General features: G+C 42.1%; 1 protein-coding gene across 1 annotated transcript in view; it reads left to right on the plus strand.

Moving 5' to 3' along the window:
• GALC (galactosylceramidase) overlaps nucleotides 1-17529 on the plus strand; it is a 64254-nt gene that overhangs the window by 6078 nt on the left and 40647 nt on the right. Inside the window, exons 3-6 of the mRNA XM_015426587.1 lie at nucleotides 4495-4558; nucleotides 7645-7758; nucleotides 10344-10483; nucleotides 12791-12829. Coding sequence (XP_015282073.1) covers nucleotides 4495-4558; nucleotides 7645-7758; nucleotides 10344-10483; nucleotides 12791-12829 — 357 coding nt within the window. The remainder of the gene's footprint in view (nucleotides 1-4494; nucleotides 4559-7644; nucleotides 7759-10343; nucleotides 10484-12790; nucleotides 12830-17529) is intronic.

Genomic DNA, 17529 nt, shown 5'->3' on the forward strand with positions numbered 1-17529 from the left:
TGCGTGGTGAGAGAAGTGGTAGGAGGTGGGGGGGGGGGGGGTGTGAGGCTTCCAACGGGCTTCGTCAGTAAAAGGGTGGGGGAAGGGCCCTTTCCTGGCTTCTTTTGGCCTCGGTGGGAGGGAAGGAGAGAGCCTTGGGGCCAGGCCTGACAAAGGGTTGCCAGTGCCAGCCTGGGGAATCCCTAGAGGTTTTGAGGTGGACTGTAAGGAGGGCTGGGTTTGGGGAAGGGAGAAGCCTCAGCTGGGTATAATGCCACAGAGTCCACCCTCCAAAGCAGCCATTTTCTCCAGGGAGACAGATCTCTGCTGTCTTGAGTTCAGTTGTAATTCCTCCAGAGGTTGGCAACCCTAGGTCTGGCAGCAGTTTAGGGTCGCCAGCCCCCCCCTGGCCACTGGCAGGGGATGGTGGGTAAGGTTGCCAGATCCAGGCTGGGAAACTCCTGGAGATTTGCGGGTGGAGCCTGGGGAGGACAGGGACCTCAATGAGGTAGAATGCCACAGAGTCCACCATCCAAAGTATCCATTTTCTCTGTGAGAAGTTATTTCTGTAGTCTGGAGATGAGCAGTAATTCCAGGCAACTCCAGGTCCCACCTGGAGGCGGGCATTCCTAGGCAGCACTCTCTGGGTGACTTGATACCACCTGATTTGCATGACTCAATTAGGCCCAGCTGCTTGCTACTGTTCATCAGCAGCCACCCTATGAAAGCTAGTGTGATGTAACAGAGCTTCAGATTAGGGTCTGCAAGACCCAGGTTCAGATCCCCATCTTGCGTTGGAAGCTGACTGGGTGATTTTGGACCAGTCACATACTTTCAGTCTAGCCAACCTCACAGGTTTGTTGTGCAGATAAAAGAAGGAGAGAATAATGTAAGCTGCTTTAGTCTCCACTGTGGAGAAAGGCTATAATTTTCCTAGGTAGCGGCTGTGGGGGAGGGGTGTGGAGACAGAAAGCTGAGGACAGAGAGGCAGATAAAGGTAATTGAGGAGGGAAGGAACTACAGATCAGTATAATGCCATAGCTGGAGGAGAAAAAGAAAGGGGGGGCAGAAGGGAAAAAGAGTGTGAGAGAGGTAGAGGGAGACAGGAGGAAGCAAAGCTGTGAGGAATAGGATAACCATCCTGCAAGTTTCTTGCGGGTCTCCACTTGTAATGGTAATAAACAACAAGAGACTCCTCTGAATCCTTTCATGAAATAGTGTCCAAAGGACTTCAAAGTCCACAAACAGAGCAGAGGATGTCCCAAAGAACAAAGAAACTTCTGCACCCGAAATACGTCCTTCCCAGGTATGCCAGACATTTCAAAACATTCTTCCTCAGTTACATGGCTGAAAAATGGAACTACAGTATAACAGTGAAAAACAAGAAGCCAAAGAGAGATTCAAAATACATGTATTCCAGTGCTTCTTTATGAACAACACATCATAAAAAGAACATTTTACACTCACCCAGATTTCCACAATAGTCTAGGCACAGCTCATATCTCAAATGGAATCCATGGTTCTCAAAGCTCACAAACCTCCTGCTGTTAGTAAGTACTTCATTTACAAGCTACTGCAATAGCTGCTAGCATCCTTAAAGGAAAAGTACCTGAATATAGACTAGATTTCTTCTCAGATAATATTAAGGTTTTGATCCCTAACAAAAATAAATCTTGCCTCTCCCCATAATGAATTTCATTAATTTTGTATTTTATAATAGACCTGAGTATTTTTTGCTTGATCTCCTATCAACTGTTCTTATTATTTAAAGGGAAAGTACCTAATTTTCAGCAGTAAGATCCAGACACTCTTAAATCCTGTTGATATTAATTACAAGAATAAAAATAGCCTAGTCAGAAATGTATACCCTATAAGAAACATGACACCAATTGGATATGATGCCTACTGATTTAATCCTTTAAGGAAAGGCATCTAAATATAAGCTGAAAAATCAAGACTCTGATTCATGCCAACGGGTGTTAAAGTGTTCAATTCAAAAATGAATCTCACCTCTTTCTGTAATAAAATTTAATTTATATTTTGTCTGGTGTGTGCTTTATTCTTGTATACATGCAATATAAAAAAATTCTTCTGCTGAATGCCCTGTCTACTGGTAATGTTCCATCATTGGAGCTAGGCTAACTTGATTGGAAACACGCGATCTGTGTTCTAACACATGGTTCCTAATTGATCTGGTTGATGTATCCACATATTGGCACCCACACGGACAGACTGAAAGATAGACAGTGTTTTTAGTGGAACACACGGAGAAGCTAGAACAGGTGACGCGTGTTTCCTGAGTCCGATTCTCAAAAATTTCCCCTTCAATCATAAATTTGCATTCTGCACATCTACGGCATCTGTGAAATCCACTTGCAGGTTTAGGAGTTTCATCACTAAAGGTCGCAATGTCTGATTTGACTAGAAGGTTTCTGAGGTTACAATCCTTCCTGAAACCAATATATGGTGGTCTGTCACAGCCAGGTAAGTGTGCTACAATGTGCCAGTTTTTATCTATGACTTGCTTAATGCGGCTAGCTAGTCCACCATATAATAGGGTCTGAATTATGGATAACAAAAAGTCTCATGCTACTGCCCTGACCTGGGTAGCCCAGGCAAGTCTGATCTCGTCAGATCTTGGAAGCTAAGCAGGGCCAACCCTGGCAAGTACTTGGATGGGAGACCTCCAAGGAATACCAGGGCTGAGGGACGCAGAGGCAGGCAATAGTAAGCCATCTCTCTGAAATGTCCAAGCCCCACTAGGGGTTGCCAGAAGTCAACTATGACTTCCAGGAATACACACAACCCCCCCCCCCAAAGTCTCATGCTACTGTGGTTTATGTAACTACTTTTGATTGCATTTCATACGTCTTACCTGTTTCCTGTATATTGTTTTTAACTCACTGAAAGAGCAATGGTGACTTGGGTAGTAGTCAATAGAATACTGTTAATGTTTATTGTACTTAGGCAGCTTACGCTATATAAAACCATTTATAAATATATTCAATATAACAATGAACAGTGGATATAATAAAAGCAAATTATAACCTAGCTGTAGCATAGATTTCAGTAAAATGTAATATAACCATAACAATAAACTAAATGAGTCAAGATATTCCCCCCCCCCTCCCAAGGTACTGGGAAAACCATGAATGGGGGTGTGGTGTGGTCTTTAAGGTGCAAAGCTTTCCAAAGCTCAGGTGCTGTGGTTGAGAGACTTCTGTTCTTTGTGCCTACTTTTCTTACAAAATGGGCATGCAGAGCATTATCTTTCAGGTTCCGTGATCATGAGCCACATAGGACCTTTGAACTAAGTCTGAAAACAAATTGGTACCCAGTGAGTATGACATATGAGAGATGCCTTAGACTCCTCAGGGCAGATACCCTGTTAACACCTTTAATGCCAAATTCTGAACCAAATGAACTTTCCAGATGGTGGTATTGTTGTATGGGCCTCTTGCCATACACAGGGTAACCAGTGTTCCCACTTAAGCTGAGTTAGGGTGAGCTAGCTCACTGTTTTTTAGCTCTGGCTCACACATTTTTGTCTTAGCTCAGGAAGGATAGCTCCAGAGCAAACTACTTTATGCAGTAGCCAAATTGCTCACTCACAACTTTAATGCCAGTAGCTCACAAAGTAGAATTTTTGCTCACAAGACTCCACAGCTTAGAGGGAACATTGATGTTCCTCTAATAGTATCTGATTAGAAAGGTAGATGTAGCTGTTTTATGCACATGAATCTACTGTTAACTTTCAGTTTGCTCATGACTATTTTTGAGCATGCGTGCACTTTCAGCATGATGGAAACTATAGAAGCTATCTTAATGTACACTTAATCTTAATGAAATGTTTGGGTATAATATAGAAGAAGAAGAGATTGGATTTATACCCTGCCCTTCACTACCTGAAGGAGTCTCAGAGCGGCTCACAAACTCCTTTCCCTTCCCCTCCCCACAACAGACACCCTGTGAGGTAGGTGGAGCTGAGAGAGCTCTGACAGAAACTGCACTTTCTACACCAAACTGGCTCTCTTGATCCAAAAGTTATTCTTTTGGGTTATCTCAAAGGGCAAGGACAGGTTGCCCTTTCATATGGTCTTGAGCTTGTGTACTTCTGCTAAATTGGCAATAGCTGTGAAATGGAAAATTTAGATCCTCCTTTGGAGGGTGAATGGCTCCACTATGTGTGAAGTGCTGCATTCTTAACTGAATTAACATATCATCAAAGGGTTCAGATTAAAAAGAATTAATTTTGTGCTTTGAATTAAATAATTCATTTTGATTAAAGAATATTAATTAAAGAATTAATTTGTGTTTTGGAATAAAGGTAAGAGAAAGGGTTTCCTTATGCATTTGGTGAATTGTTATAATGCCTGTTTCTTTCTATAGTTGGGCGTATGAAATATGTGTGTTGTGTTATACTTTTAAAAATCTAATAAAATTAAAGCAGATGCACTTTATTGTATGTGTAATAGAAATATGTGTTCTAGTCACTTTTTCCGTCTTTTTTTACAGCCAAATTTTGGTGCTGCTTTGCATATTCTCAAAGTGGAAATTGGTGGTGATGCACAGTCAACAGGTATGAATGACCTGAGCCATTAAAGCTGAAAGACATTTGACCATGTTATAAATTTGGGTTTCATATTTCTCTGATTACTGACATGTTGAGGTCTGCCTTACCTGATGACAATAACGATTTTTCTGCTAGGTTCTCTGAAGTGATTGTTTTTTAAAAATTTTGAACTATACGAATTAGAGGCATAGTTCATGAGCTGAAAAAAACAGGGAAACCTGTCTTCTACCCTGTGAGAAAGAAATTACATGCTAGTGTTACCTCATGTTATGTTGTTAGTTTAGAAGAACATTCTGTTTGAAGAACATTCTGAGGATTTACTTGAACAACCAATTTTCATATCTTAGGGCATGTTTGGGAATTGGTTCCCATGAGATCCATAGTAACTTATATGAAGAAATGTAGGAGAGTGTCTCCTGAAAAATCAAGCAGTGTCTTGTATCATGACTTATTTGGCTATAAGTCTCATTGATATTTTGTAACACTTATTTCCCAGTAAGCATCCTTAAAATCACGCTGTTAGATGAGTAGGTGAGATTTGCTTTCTCCCAAGCATAGATCTTGTAAAGCTAAATGATGGTTAGGTGGTGACTTGACATATTGAAGGCATTTAGAGTTACATTTTTTAAACAATTTGTTGATGTTATCTGTCTAATCCAATTTAACCCATATCCAGAAGAGAATCTATTTCATCTTGTAAGTAAGAAACGTGTAAAAATCCCCAAATTTTAAAACAGAAATCAAGGATTTTTACAAAGGCCACAGGCCAGAGATGATGTCTGTACTTGTGCACAGTACCGTGAGATCATGGCTGTCATTAGGGGGGTTGCTAGCAAGCCCCATAACCACTGCCTGGAAAGGGTTAGAATAGGCTGTGAAAAGGGCATCTGGAATTCGTTGGAAGAAAAATAGTGGGAAATGTTATCCTCCTTTCCACTCCAAGCCATGCTAAATCAGCTGACTGGCAGTGTCTTAGGGAGGGCAGAGCTGGCAGCAGGTGGGACAGGCAAATATGCAAACAATGCAACAATGAAAGGAGGGGCTGCTGGCTGGGGAGTGAGGGAGCCAGGCAGGCAGCCTGTTATGTATGCAGACCGCCACTAGGGGTCCGCAGCAAAGGTAGGAGCTTGGCTCCCCTGGACAATAGGAACATAGGATCCTAGTCCCCCCCAGCCCCAACCAATAGCCACTTTGGCGGGAAATTCAAACCCTCCAATGGACTAAGGCTGTGCTAAGTGGGTGTGTATATAGTTGGCCTTGCAGGGCTATTTTAGTCAGTCTTGTGTTAAGTACAATAAACGTGTGCAACTCATGTCATCGTCCGAGTCCTCCATGCGGCGAACCCAGTACTTTTCACAGCCATTGGCAGCTGTGGAGCTATTGCATGGTGATGTTTGCTCTGGCAGGGAGCTCACTGCTAGGTTGGCACTGGGTGAGAGCGGGGAGAAGATGTTGGCCAGATAAGGTGGGTGCTGAGAGCCAACTGTGTTTCTGCTGGGAGAGAGTTTGTGGTTGGATGCAGGTTCCCTCTATAATGGATGGCTTCTGGCTCTGCCCTTCATGTGTTACAACCAGTTGCTGATTCCTTGCTGTGTATGGAACTCTCTAGAATTTTCAACTGTTGGGAAGCTGTAGATTTGTTAGAGAGAGAGAATGGATAGGACTCAGACCTAGAGCTAGGTGGTTAGGGCTCAAACACCTATAGAAGGGAAGGATTAGCATAGGTATTCTGTGATAGGCAGGTTAGGTTACCTCAGAGAAATGGCATGTTAGTGACGTGTGAGGGGACTAAGGTAAAAATCCTGAGAGATGAGATAAACACTATTTCAGTAGTCTGGTATCCCTGGGTTTAGAGTGCCATTCCTTAGCTGTAGTTACTGTTTTGGTACACACTTTTATGTGCCCTACACCCTTTTATGTGCTACACCCAATCACTTTTTATAAGCTGTTCTAAAGAAAAGTCAATAAGTTTATTTTTGTTAAGAGTTTTCAGCTAAACATTAGGAAGAACTTCCTGACAGTTACAGTGGTTCCTCAATGGAACAGGCTTCCTCAGGAGGTGGTGGCCTTTCCTTCTTTGGAGGTTTTCAGACAAAGGCTAGATGACCATCTGACAGCAAAGCTGATTGTGTGAACTTATGCAGATCATGAGAGGTAGGGCAGGAAGGGTTGCCTCAGTGCTTAGTTCTTGTGGCCCTTTCTTACATGCCCAGGGAAATGCTGATTGCCACTTTGGGAAAGGAAGCAATTTTTCTCCAGGCCAGTTTGGCCAGGGATCCTGGAGGTTTTTTGTCATCTTCTGGATGTGGGACAGCGGTCACTGTGGGTGTGGAGGGGAAGGTATTTGTGAATTTCCTGCATTGTGTAGGGGGTTGGACTAGATGACCCTGGAGATCTCTTCCAACTCTATGATCTTAAAGTGTTGGTATGTTATCAGTCCAGGAAAGCAGTGGGGGGAAAGGAAGTAAAAATTACCTTGGATACCTGTGGTACACCCTTCCCTCCATGTCTCATCTGTACGTGCAGCATGTTACCAAACACGGTTATTTTCGTGCTTAGCCTTACTTACCACTTGCAAACATGCCAAACATGCTTGGTCACTTCTGCTGGGGTATGTGATGGAAGAGTGGAAACAGAGTTAGTGCTCTGCTGTCACTTCCTCTCTGCCCAAGCATATTCTGTGTTCAGCACTTGCCTCCTCCAAATGTCACCTTATGTCACTTTCTTTCCTTCATGGTGGCGAGAAGGTGGTGGTGGTGGTGGTGGAAAGGGGGATCCAGGTAAGAGGGGACAGTGGGAGGTCAGGGAGGAGGTTGGTTATAAAGAAGTAAGAGAAGGGTGCAAAAGGAAAGAAATAGGTGGGGACGGTGGAAGAGGGACAGGTGGCTGGTATGTGTCAGAAGGCAGAAGAGAAAGTAGAGGCCAATGAGGGGATTTCATTCTGATTTCTTGCAGGTACCTCCTAGTACTATTGTACATATGTGGTTTTGTGTGTGGTCTGGGAAATATATTGGATACTCCTGCGAAGGACTTTGTGTAGTATGTTTTGCATTTACTGCACTGAAGAAATAAGTTTGTTTTGACTCTCACAGATGGAACGGAACCATCCCATATGCACTATGAAAACGATGAGAATTATTTCCGTGGTTATGAGTGGTGGCTGATGAAAGAAGCTAAAAAGAGGAACCCTAACATTAAATTAATTGGTAAGGACTCAGATATTTAATGTCTCAGCATTCTGTTCCTGTAATCTGAAAATACTCCTGTGATTCATACTTAACTACAGGCTGTTCCAGTACACAGGTTGATGTGCAACAGTGTTTATTTATTTATTCCCTTCAGTTTATATACCTCTCACCCCCTGAGGGCTCTGAGTGGTTTACATGTTCCATTAATGCCAATCGTAACCTAGGGCCACATACATACAAGGGGGAGAGTGACTAGCCTACCAGGCACCCTGTAGCGAGTCGTTGTTGTCTGTGGGAGCTCGTTCAACGATATCCTCCTGGCGCTGGTCTTTGGTTTTTGCAACTTCCTGGCTGTTGCGACTCCTTCGGGCTTGGACCAAGCGCACTTCCGCGCTTGCTCGCTGCCGGCCTCTGTCCAGTAGGCTCCGGCCTGCTGTGTCGCCCCGCGTCTGTGCTTTGCCGGCCCAGCCTCCTCTCACTCGCATTGCCTTGCCAGCCGCCGCCATGTTTCTCCACCGCCGCTCACGCCGCCGCTACACCGCAAGGGACTGGTGCCCCCCCCCGCTCTAAGAGCAGGTACCCATTTGTCTATTTGCCCTTAACGGGCTTTCGAGCCGTTGGGTGGGCGGGAGCTGGGACATAGGGCCGGGAGCTCACCCTGGCCATGGTGGGGCTCAAACAGCCGGAGCTGTTCGGCCAGATGTAAATGCAGGCTTCACTTACTGCCTGCGCCACCGCAGTATAAAATATAGAATAAAAGGCCTGCTTGATGCACACAATACAGTGTAAATTCTTTTTTGTGGCTGTATGTGTTTATGTTTAGGATCACTCCTTCCCATCAGTAAGAGAATCTAAGCCACTAGCTTTGCGCAGTGCAGAGAAAACATTTCTGATCCTTAGGTACCAGCATTGTTTAGGAGCAATTAGGTGCCTAGGGGTTTTCAGGTTCACTTACCTTGACAACAAAGTTATTTCGCACTAAATTCAAAGTTAAGATTTTCTTATTCTTTTTTTCATCCTGACTTTACTCCTATTTTCTTTTTGTTAGAAAGATTCCATCCAGTTCTAAGATACTTTGATATAGGGATAACAAGCTGGGGGCCCGTGAGGAATTGTGGGGTGGAGAGGGGCACAGTATAGAAATCTCAACAGGTGAATAAGATGGCTTGTTTTTGTGTTTGAATATACATATCTTTTTAAATGTGTTACTGTGGTCTGTGGTCATTTTTCATAAGTCTTGAGCTATATAGGAAAGGTGGGACATACATATTTTAAATAAACAACAATCGAATTCCCTGTGTCCCCCCCTCCCCGACATTCCGCTAATGTCAACATTCTGTGTTGGTTGGGGCATATTTAGTTCTTATCAAGCAGGTTTTCAGAGTTTCTCTGTTTTTTTCGTGGAGGCCCAACTAATTTATAATGTCCTATTTTTCTGCTTATCTGTTGTACATATTGAAAAATGGTAAAATTTATTTATGTAGATTTCTGTGCTGCCTTTCCATCCAGCCTGCTTGAGACATGGTCTCTGAAAAAAAATTATTCTACAGCTAATATATTTCCCGTAAAGGAGAGTTTAATACAGGACCGTGTACCCAGATTCATTTTAACCTTCTTCTTCAGTAATTATTTCTGAATAACATCTCATTCTAATCAAATGGCTTTCCAATTCCTTTATTAGGTGCAATATTTGTCAGTTCAGCTCATCATTCCTGACACTGCTGTAACTCAATCCTAAAGCATGCTGATAAGCAAATAAGTTTTAAAAACAGAGTGTATTGTTAGCAATGTTACAAACTATTATTATGGTAGAATCGTCAAAGCATATGTTTGAAAATTTTAAGTATTGGATTGCAGTCTTCTCAAGACTGTTGTTGAACATTTTGAGCCAGTTTGGTGTAGTGGTTAAGTGCACGGGCCATGGATTCTAATCTGGGAGAATCGGGTTTGATTCTCCACTCTTCCACTTGCAGCTACTGGATTACCTTGGGCAAATCATAGTTCTGACAAGAGCCGTCCTTGAAAGAGCAGTTCTTGAAAGAGCTCTCACAGCCCCACCTACCTCACAGGGTGTCTGTTGTGGGGAGGGGAAGGGAAAGGAGTTTGTAAGCCACTTTGAGACTCAGAGTGAAGGACGGGGTATAAATCCAATCTCCTCTTCTTCTTCAACATGTGAAGTTGTCTTTTACTGCGGTTAATATTTTCTAGTCTGACTAGTGGGAGCTGTCTAGGATCTGTGGAAGATAAAGGTAGCTTCTAGCCCTGACTATTGGAGATAATTTAAATGGAGATGCCAGTAATTAAAGCTTGAAGCTCCTATGTGAAAAATGTGTTTTACCACTGAACCACAGCCTTTCCCTGAAGCCTAATTATAAGCTGTTTGCACCATACTATCAGGAAGTGTATGCTAATTTGAGTAGTCTGCAGAGGTGTTTCATGTAGTCATAACCACTTGATGATTATATATTTTTTTCACTTGATGTAGTGTGCAATACATTTCCAATTAATGAAGGCGGTCATTTATCTAGGAAGCATTTATTTAGCATATTCTGCTTACAAACGTTTCCCCCCCCCCCCTTCTGTCCCTCTCTCTCTCTTTACAGGGCTGCCATGGGCTTTTCCGGGGTGGATTGGGAGAGGTGAGAACTGGCCCTATCACCATCCAGATGTCACTGCTTATTATATTGTCTCGTGGATTATAGGTGCTAAAAGATTTCATGATTTGGACATTGACTACATTGGGGTTAGTATAGCAGTTTGTTTTAAAAATTATTGCAGTCTTTGCTGTCATTTTTGAATATGTTTCAGGTCTGACTTGCTAAACTTATCTGACTCAGCAGTGTATTTTCTATATAACTGACTCTTTAAAAATGTTTGTATCTGTTAAAAACACATACATGCTGCCTTTTGCATTCATAAGAACATAAGAGAAGCCGATGTTGGATCAGGCCAATGGCCCATGCAGTCCAACACTCTGTCACTCAGTGGCCAAAAATACCAGGTGCCATCAGGAGGTCCAGCAGTGGGGCCAGGACACTAGAAGCCCTCCCACTGTTGGTTTCCCCCCCGCACCAAGAATACAGTGCATCACTTGCCCCAGCCTGAGAGTTCCTATCTATACCTTGTGGTTAATAGCCACTGATGGACCTCTGCTCCATATGTTTATCTAATTCCATCTTGAAGCCGTCCATGCTTGTAGCCGCCACCACCTCCTGTGGCAGTGAATTGCATGTGTTAATCACTCTTTGGGTGAAGAAGTACTTCTTTTTATCTTTTCTAACCTGACTGCTCTAACCCAACTGAGTGCCACTGAGAAAATTGCCCATTTATACTCACTCTCTGTTTCCTATTAATTAGCCAGTTTTTGATCCACAAAAGAACTTTTCCTTTTATCCCATGACTATTGAGCTTACTTAGGAGCCTTTGATTAGGAACTTTATCAAAAGCTTTCTGGAAGTCAAGGTAAACAACATTTATTGGGTCCCCCTTGTCCACATGTTTTTGTGGACACCTGTTCAGGTTGTCTTACACAATATATAAGAATATAAGAGAAACCATGTTGGATCAAGCCAGTGGCCCATGTAGTCCAACACTCTGTGTCACAGAGTGCCCAAAACCAAGGTACCATCAGGAGGTCCACCAGTGGCGCCAGAACTCCAGAAGCACTCCCACTGTTGCCCCCCCCCATGCACCAAGAATACAGAGCATCACTGTCCCAGACGTAGTATTCCCTCTATACCTTGTTGTGACTAATAGCCACTGATGGACCTCTGCTCCATATGTTTATCTAATCCGCTCTTGAAGCTGTCTATGCTTGTAGCTGCCCCCACTTCCTGTGGCAGTGAATTCCATGTGTTAATTACTCTTTGGGTGAAGAAGTATTTTCTTTTATCTGTTCTAATCCTACTGCTCATTAATTTCATTGAGTGCCCATTAGTTCTTGTATTGTGAGAAAGGGAGAATAGTACTTCTTTCTCTATCTTCTCTGTCCCACACATAATTCTGTAAACCTCTATCATGTCACCCCTCAATCATCGTTTCTCCAAAATAAAGAGCCCTAACCTGTTTTACCTTTCTTCATTGGGAACATGTTCTAAGTCACCCTTTTCCATATGTTTGTTCACCCCCTCAAAGAACTCTAAAAGATTAGTGAGATAAGATCTTCCCATACAGAATACATGCTGATTCTTCCTCAATAGCTTTTGTGCATCAATGGGCCTACTAATTCTATCTATAATAACAAATTCCACCAACTTACTCAATATCAATGTTAGACTAACCAGCCTGTAATTTCCTGTATCTTCTCTGGAACTGTTTTTAAAGATGGGGGTTCCATGAGCTACCTTCCAGTCCTTGGGTATGGAGGCAGATTTTAGTGACAGATTGCATATTTTTGTCAGGAGATCCACAAGTTTCATTTGAGTTCTTTGAGGACTCTTGGATGTGTGCCATCCGGGCCTGGTGAGCGGTCAGTTTTTAAGTTGTCTGTCAGTCATAGGACCTCCTTTCTCATCACATCAATCTGACTCAGGTCTTTCAGTAACATCTCCTGAAATCTGCAGTTCTCGAGTGGGCAGGCACCTCCCATCTTCCACAGTGAAGACACAGTAAAATTGCCAGTTCCTAAAAACTACTATTCAGGAACATGAAAGCAACACAGATGTTTGTATACACAAACAATGATATCATGTGTTCTATATTATGCCTCATATCCCTAGATGGTGTGGCTATAAGCCATGTGTTGACCCCTCACCCTCCCATGGGTGGTATGGCTTCCTTTTGTTTCCAGTTTACTGCTAAGCATGATTTGGTGTAAATTTGTGTGATAGGAATACTAGGAGCTAAGCCTTATTCTTCAGTTTAGACAGCAGAGCAGTACCTTCTGTTTGCTGAACTTTTGGCTTGATCCTCATGTTCTGTAGCTTATGTAGCTGGGCTTTGAGTATCAGAGATTGGATTAGTATTTGGCTGTGACTGAATCAATTTTTGCTACCTGTTCTTAAACAACTTCATAATGCTTCTGAACTAACAACCTCTGATTGCCTTGTAGATCTGGAATGAACGGACTTTTAACAGTAAATATATCAAGGTAGGCTAATTGATAAGATTTGCTTATTTGATAAAATATTAAACTACTACCTTGCATGTGTAACTCAACACAAAAGCTTGAGAAGTATAAACTTGTAAGCTAACATTATTGAAACGTAGCTATTCGCTCAACAGGAGTTCCAAGGCTTAATGTGTGCTAAAATATTTTGGTATTTGTAGACTTAACAGTGATTTATTCTGACATACTTTTTTTAACTGCCATGGGAACCTTTCAATCCATCTTTGTCACTATTTTGTGTCATTAAATGGGGACTTACATAAAATGAGACACATCTTTCTATCAGTTGAGTTTATTTAACAATAAATTGCAATTTCTCCTGTCCCTAGGGTTATGACTTGCAACAAGTTATACTATATCTTCATTTCATTTTACTCTTGCAATAGCCATGTGAAATAAGTTAGGCTGAGATCTTATACCACACTATCCAGTAAAGTTAGGGCTGTCCGGGGAATTGAATACTAAAATGAATCCTCCATCTGTTATGTAATGCTGCTGGTAGGTATATGGTCTGCTCTTCTGTGAGGTCTTTTTCTTTGAGCTATCAACTAAGCAATGTGGAAAACTTACTATATTTTAAGTTAAATAAAAATCCTATAATTAAGCCCAATACTATGGGTACTTACTTGGCAGTAAGTCCCTCTGACTTCAGTGGGACTTATTCCCAGGTAGGTATGCATAGGATTGCTGCATCAAACTTGAAAGATTATTTCATTTGGTAAACAGATCCTGAAAAGCAGTCCCACCTTGTCTTGGCATCATTTGCTTATTTTCAACTAATGGCTTGTTTGCTGTCAAATAATACGTCTTCCTGATAAAGATATGCAGAAAATTTCTCCTGTCCAAACTAATGTCCAGTTCTTAGTACAGGTATTCTTAAAATAATTTTAATCTTTTTTTGTTCTGATTGAATGTTTGTTGGAGCAATGGTCAGGGCTTTTTTTTGGGGGGGGGAAGAGGTGCCAGAACTCTTGAGAGTATATTGAAAACTCATGAACTTTTAAACATTTTAAAAAGAATTTTGTTGAAGAGGTCCCAGAACTCTGTTCCGGAACGTTCCCCCAGGAAAAAAAAGCCCTGGCAATGGTTCATGTGAAGAGTTGCTGTGAGTATTCTAGCTCCTGCTGTTGAGGGCTGTGGGGAAGGGAATTTAATGTCTTTACCGGAGGGCATCAGGAGGAACTGTGGCAGTTGCCAGGACTTGGCTGTAGGAGCCTGCAGGTGCATAGCTGTTGAATGGTTAGTAGAACTTGGCATGGGTGCAGGTAGGGCTGCCAGCTCTGGATTATGAAATTGCTGGAGATTTTGGAGGTGGAGCCTGGGGAGGGCAGGGTTTTGGGAGGGGAGAGACCTCAGTGGGGTACAATGCCGTATAGTCCACCTTCCAAAGGAGCTGTTTTCTCCAGGGGAACCAGTCTCTTTTATCTGGAGACCATGTGTAATTCCAGGAAAACTCCAGTCCTAGATGCAAGTGATGAGATCACTTGCCAGTGTGGGTTCTTCTGTCCATTTAGTTGCTGCACACAGCACAAAGTCTTAACAGCAACGGCTGCAAGGAAAGCTTTAATTTGTAATAGTTTGGGAGTCAGCTCTGTATATTGACCCGTGCTACAGACGTTTTTCGTTCTGTGAATTAAGTCCTTACTCGGTTTAACAAACTTAAGATACGTTTGGTTTGTTTGAGTTCTTTCAGGGCTAGCACTGTGCCCCTGTTACAGTTGGCAAAAGAAGTAGGTGGCTGCCTTGGCCCATAGCGAACTCCATAACCAAAAGCCTTATGTAGTTCTGGAGAGTGTGCAAGCTTGCACATTGTGTTGTTTAGGGTGGTCTTAAACAGTATTATTCGGCTTTTGTTTTTTGATTCTTCAGCTGATAACTCCTCCTGAGCAGTTTTTAGGTTGTTACAGTATTAGCTTGCTTTGTTGGATTTAGGAAAATGAAGATACAATAGAAAGCTAGCTACAGAGAGATGAGGTTGTTAGCAGTGCTGATTTACTCTATGTGATGTGTTCTAATGACCTTCATATTATGCGGAATGCTTGTTTATAAGACTGATGATTTAAACTTTTAAAAAGACAGTTGTTTGATTTTACAGCTGTTGTATTAAATCAAGCTACTTAATCATGTGTTTGTGTTTTAGAAGAGTATTAGTATTGCAAATTGACTCCAGACTAAATTTAAGGAAAGTTTTTAGAATTCTTTGTTCAGGAAATGATACCAATTAGAAAGCTGTAACCTTGCTTAGTGGAGCTGCAGTGGCTCAAGTGGTTAAGACGCTAAACTGCAGGCTGTGGAAGGTCAGTAGTTCAGCGGTTCGAGACCCGAGTGTGCCGCATGACGGAGTGAGCTCCCGTCTCTAGTTCCAGCTCCTGCCAACCTAGCAGTTCGAAAGCAAGAAATTGCAAGTAGATAAATAGGTACCACTTCGGTGGGAAGGTAACAGCGTTCCGTGCGCCTCGGTGTTTAGTCATGCCGGCCACATGACCACAGAAACGTCTTCGGACAGCGCTGGCTCTTCGGCTTTGAAACGGACATGAGCACCGCAACCCTAGAGTCGGACTCGACTGGCTTTCGAGCAAGGGAAACCTTTACCTTTACCTTTAACCTTGCTTAGGATTGCAATGCTGGCTTTAAATCTCCTGTGTTTCTACTCTTTAGGCAACACTACTGCAGTTATTTTATAAAATACATTCTTTCATTATTTAGATTAGTTCTTGTATGACTAAATGCTACTAAGTGCAGCGTTCACATACAAGATTTTTAAAAAAATCTAGTATTGGACATAAGTTCCAAAATGAAAGCCAGTGGATACCAAGCCTACCTTATTGTGGTACTAGTCGAGCACCCCCAAATCTAATGTGTAAAACCATTTCATACTTTTATGTCTTAAATAATTGTGTGTCTCCCTATATCAGTGGTGGTGAACCTATGGCACGGGTGCCAGAGGTGGCACTCAGAGTCCTCTCTGTGGGCACACGTGCCATCACCCCAGCCAGGCCCAGACCATCATTAAAGTGTCAAATTCTCTGCCAAATAATTTTAAGTAAATGAAAGCATTTGGGATTGCTTTCCTTACTTTGTTTGGATCATCTTAAGTTAATGTATGAGTTTGTTTTTTCTAAAGTAAAACCTCAGTATTCAGGTTAAATTGCCGTGTTGTCACTTTGCGATCAATAAGTGGGTTTTGGGTCGCAGTTTGGGCACTCGGTCTCTAAAAGGTTCCCCATCACTGCCCTATATGAATCCTTTAAGTTCCCTTCATGATTGCCTGGAGGGCAAAGTCACTTGCAACAAACGACCTGGTGAGCGGCTAATTATGAACCTGTTCAATCCCATGTTTGTGGAGATGTAGTTATAGTTTATTGAGTTTGCCCTAGTTACTGTTCTGGACAGACATGAAGGCACTCTTTTTATTAAAGCTGTATGTTGTAGGGCTGAACTCTCGTATCAAAACAGGTTTTGAGATTAAGAACTGGTAACAAAAAACCCTCAAGCAGTTAGATACCTTAAGTAGTTATATGAATGCTGTTGGTGATTATATTATAGTTTTAAGGATTGCCGACATACTTCGTATGCCTGTTCACTTAGAATGATTACCCTCAGCCTCACTGTGATCTTCATACAGTTAAAGTGTTTAAATCCCTGTGAAAACTACATATTCAGATGGATTTAACTATATGTGCAATCCTGGCTTTCTAGTTATTTGACATAAATGTCAAATTGCCAGTGACCTTTTCCTTACTATTTTACTTGAAAGATTAATAATATCATGCCACTTGGTTGATGAAAGCTATATTTCAAGTGTATTATTTGTTACCAAGGTACTGCGTGAAACAATGGACAGAGTGGGTATAAAGAACATTGGCATCATCGCTGCGGACGGAAATTGGGACATTGTGAAGTCAATGATAGTTGATCCTTATCTTAATGATGCTGTTGAGATAGTAGGGTAAGTGTGGAATCCCAGGGACACAGTATTCCTTCAGGCCTGTATTCAAAGGTATCTTGAGTTGCCAAGAAATCTTTAATGCAGCTTTTCACAAGTATTTTGCATTACTTTTAGAAATGTTCTACATAGCTTAATCTCTCTCCTTAAATCTTTAGTTCAAAAATTGAAATCCCATATTATTTTAAAAGTATCTCGATACAAGCTTACAAATTATTATACAACGTCAAAGTGAAAAGGTACAGCTTACAGAAGACAGCAGAGCCCCACTTGATCCTACTTTTAAGGGGCAGACTGATTACTTGCTAATCAGTCTGCCCCTTAAAAGTAGGATCAAGTGGGGCTCTGCTGTCTTCTGTAAGCTGTACCTTTTCACTTTGACGTTGTATAATAATTTGTAATATCTCCTAATCCTGACTAAACTTGTGTTAATATCTGCATCCCTTTGCTAACTTCTGCAGCTAACCCCTGTGCTTTTTCCTTGGATTTCTCTGTTACAGAGTATAGCGTGTACCTATACCATGACTTAACCTGCTTTAATACATTATTCCCTTCCCTTAGAGTAGTGATCCCCAACACCTCCTGTGTTTCCCAGTGCTCACTTCTTTCCCTGCCTCTCTACTCTTGACTCCAGCAGCTGTGAAGAGGCACAGTAATGTTCAGTCAGCTGTGCCAGACAGCAACATGTTCTGTGCTGGGGTTGCTTCAGGGGTGGGCTGAAGTTTGGATGGAGCTC

Source organism: Gekko japonicus, unplaced genomic scaffold (genome assembly GCF_001447785.1).
Source record: "Gekko japonicus isolate JY-2015 unplaced genomic scaffold, Gekko_japonicus_V1.1 scaffold198, whole genome shotgun sequence".
Classification (NCBI taxonomy): Eukaryota; Metazoa; Chordata; class Lepidosauria; order Squamata; family Gekkonidae; genus Gekko; species Gekko japonicus.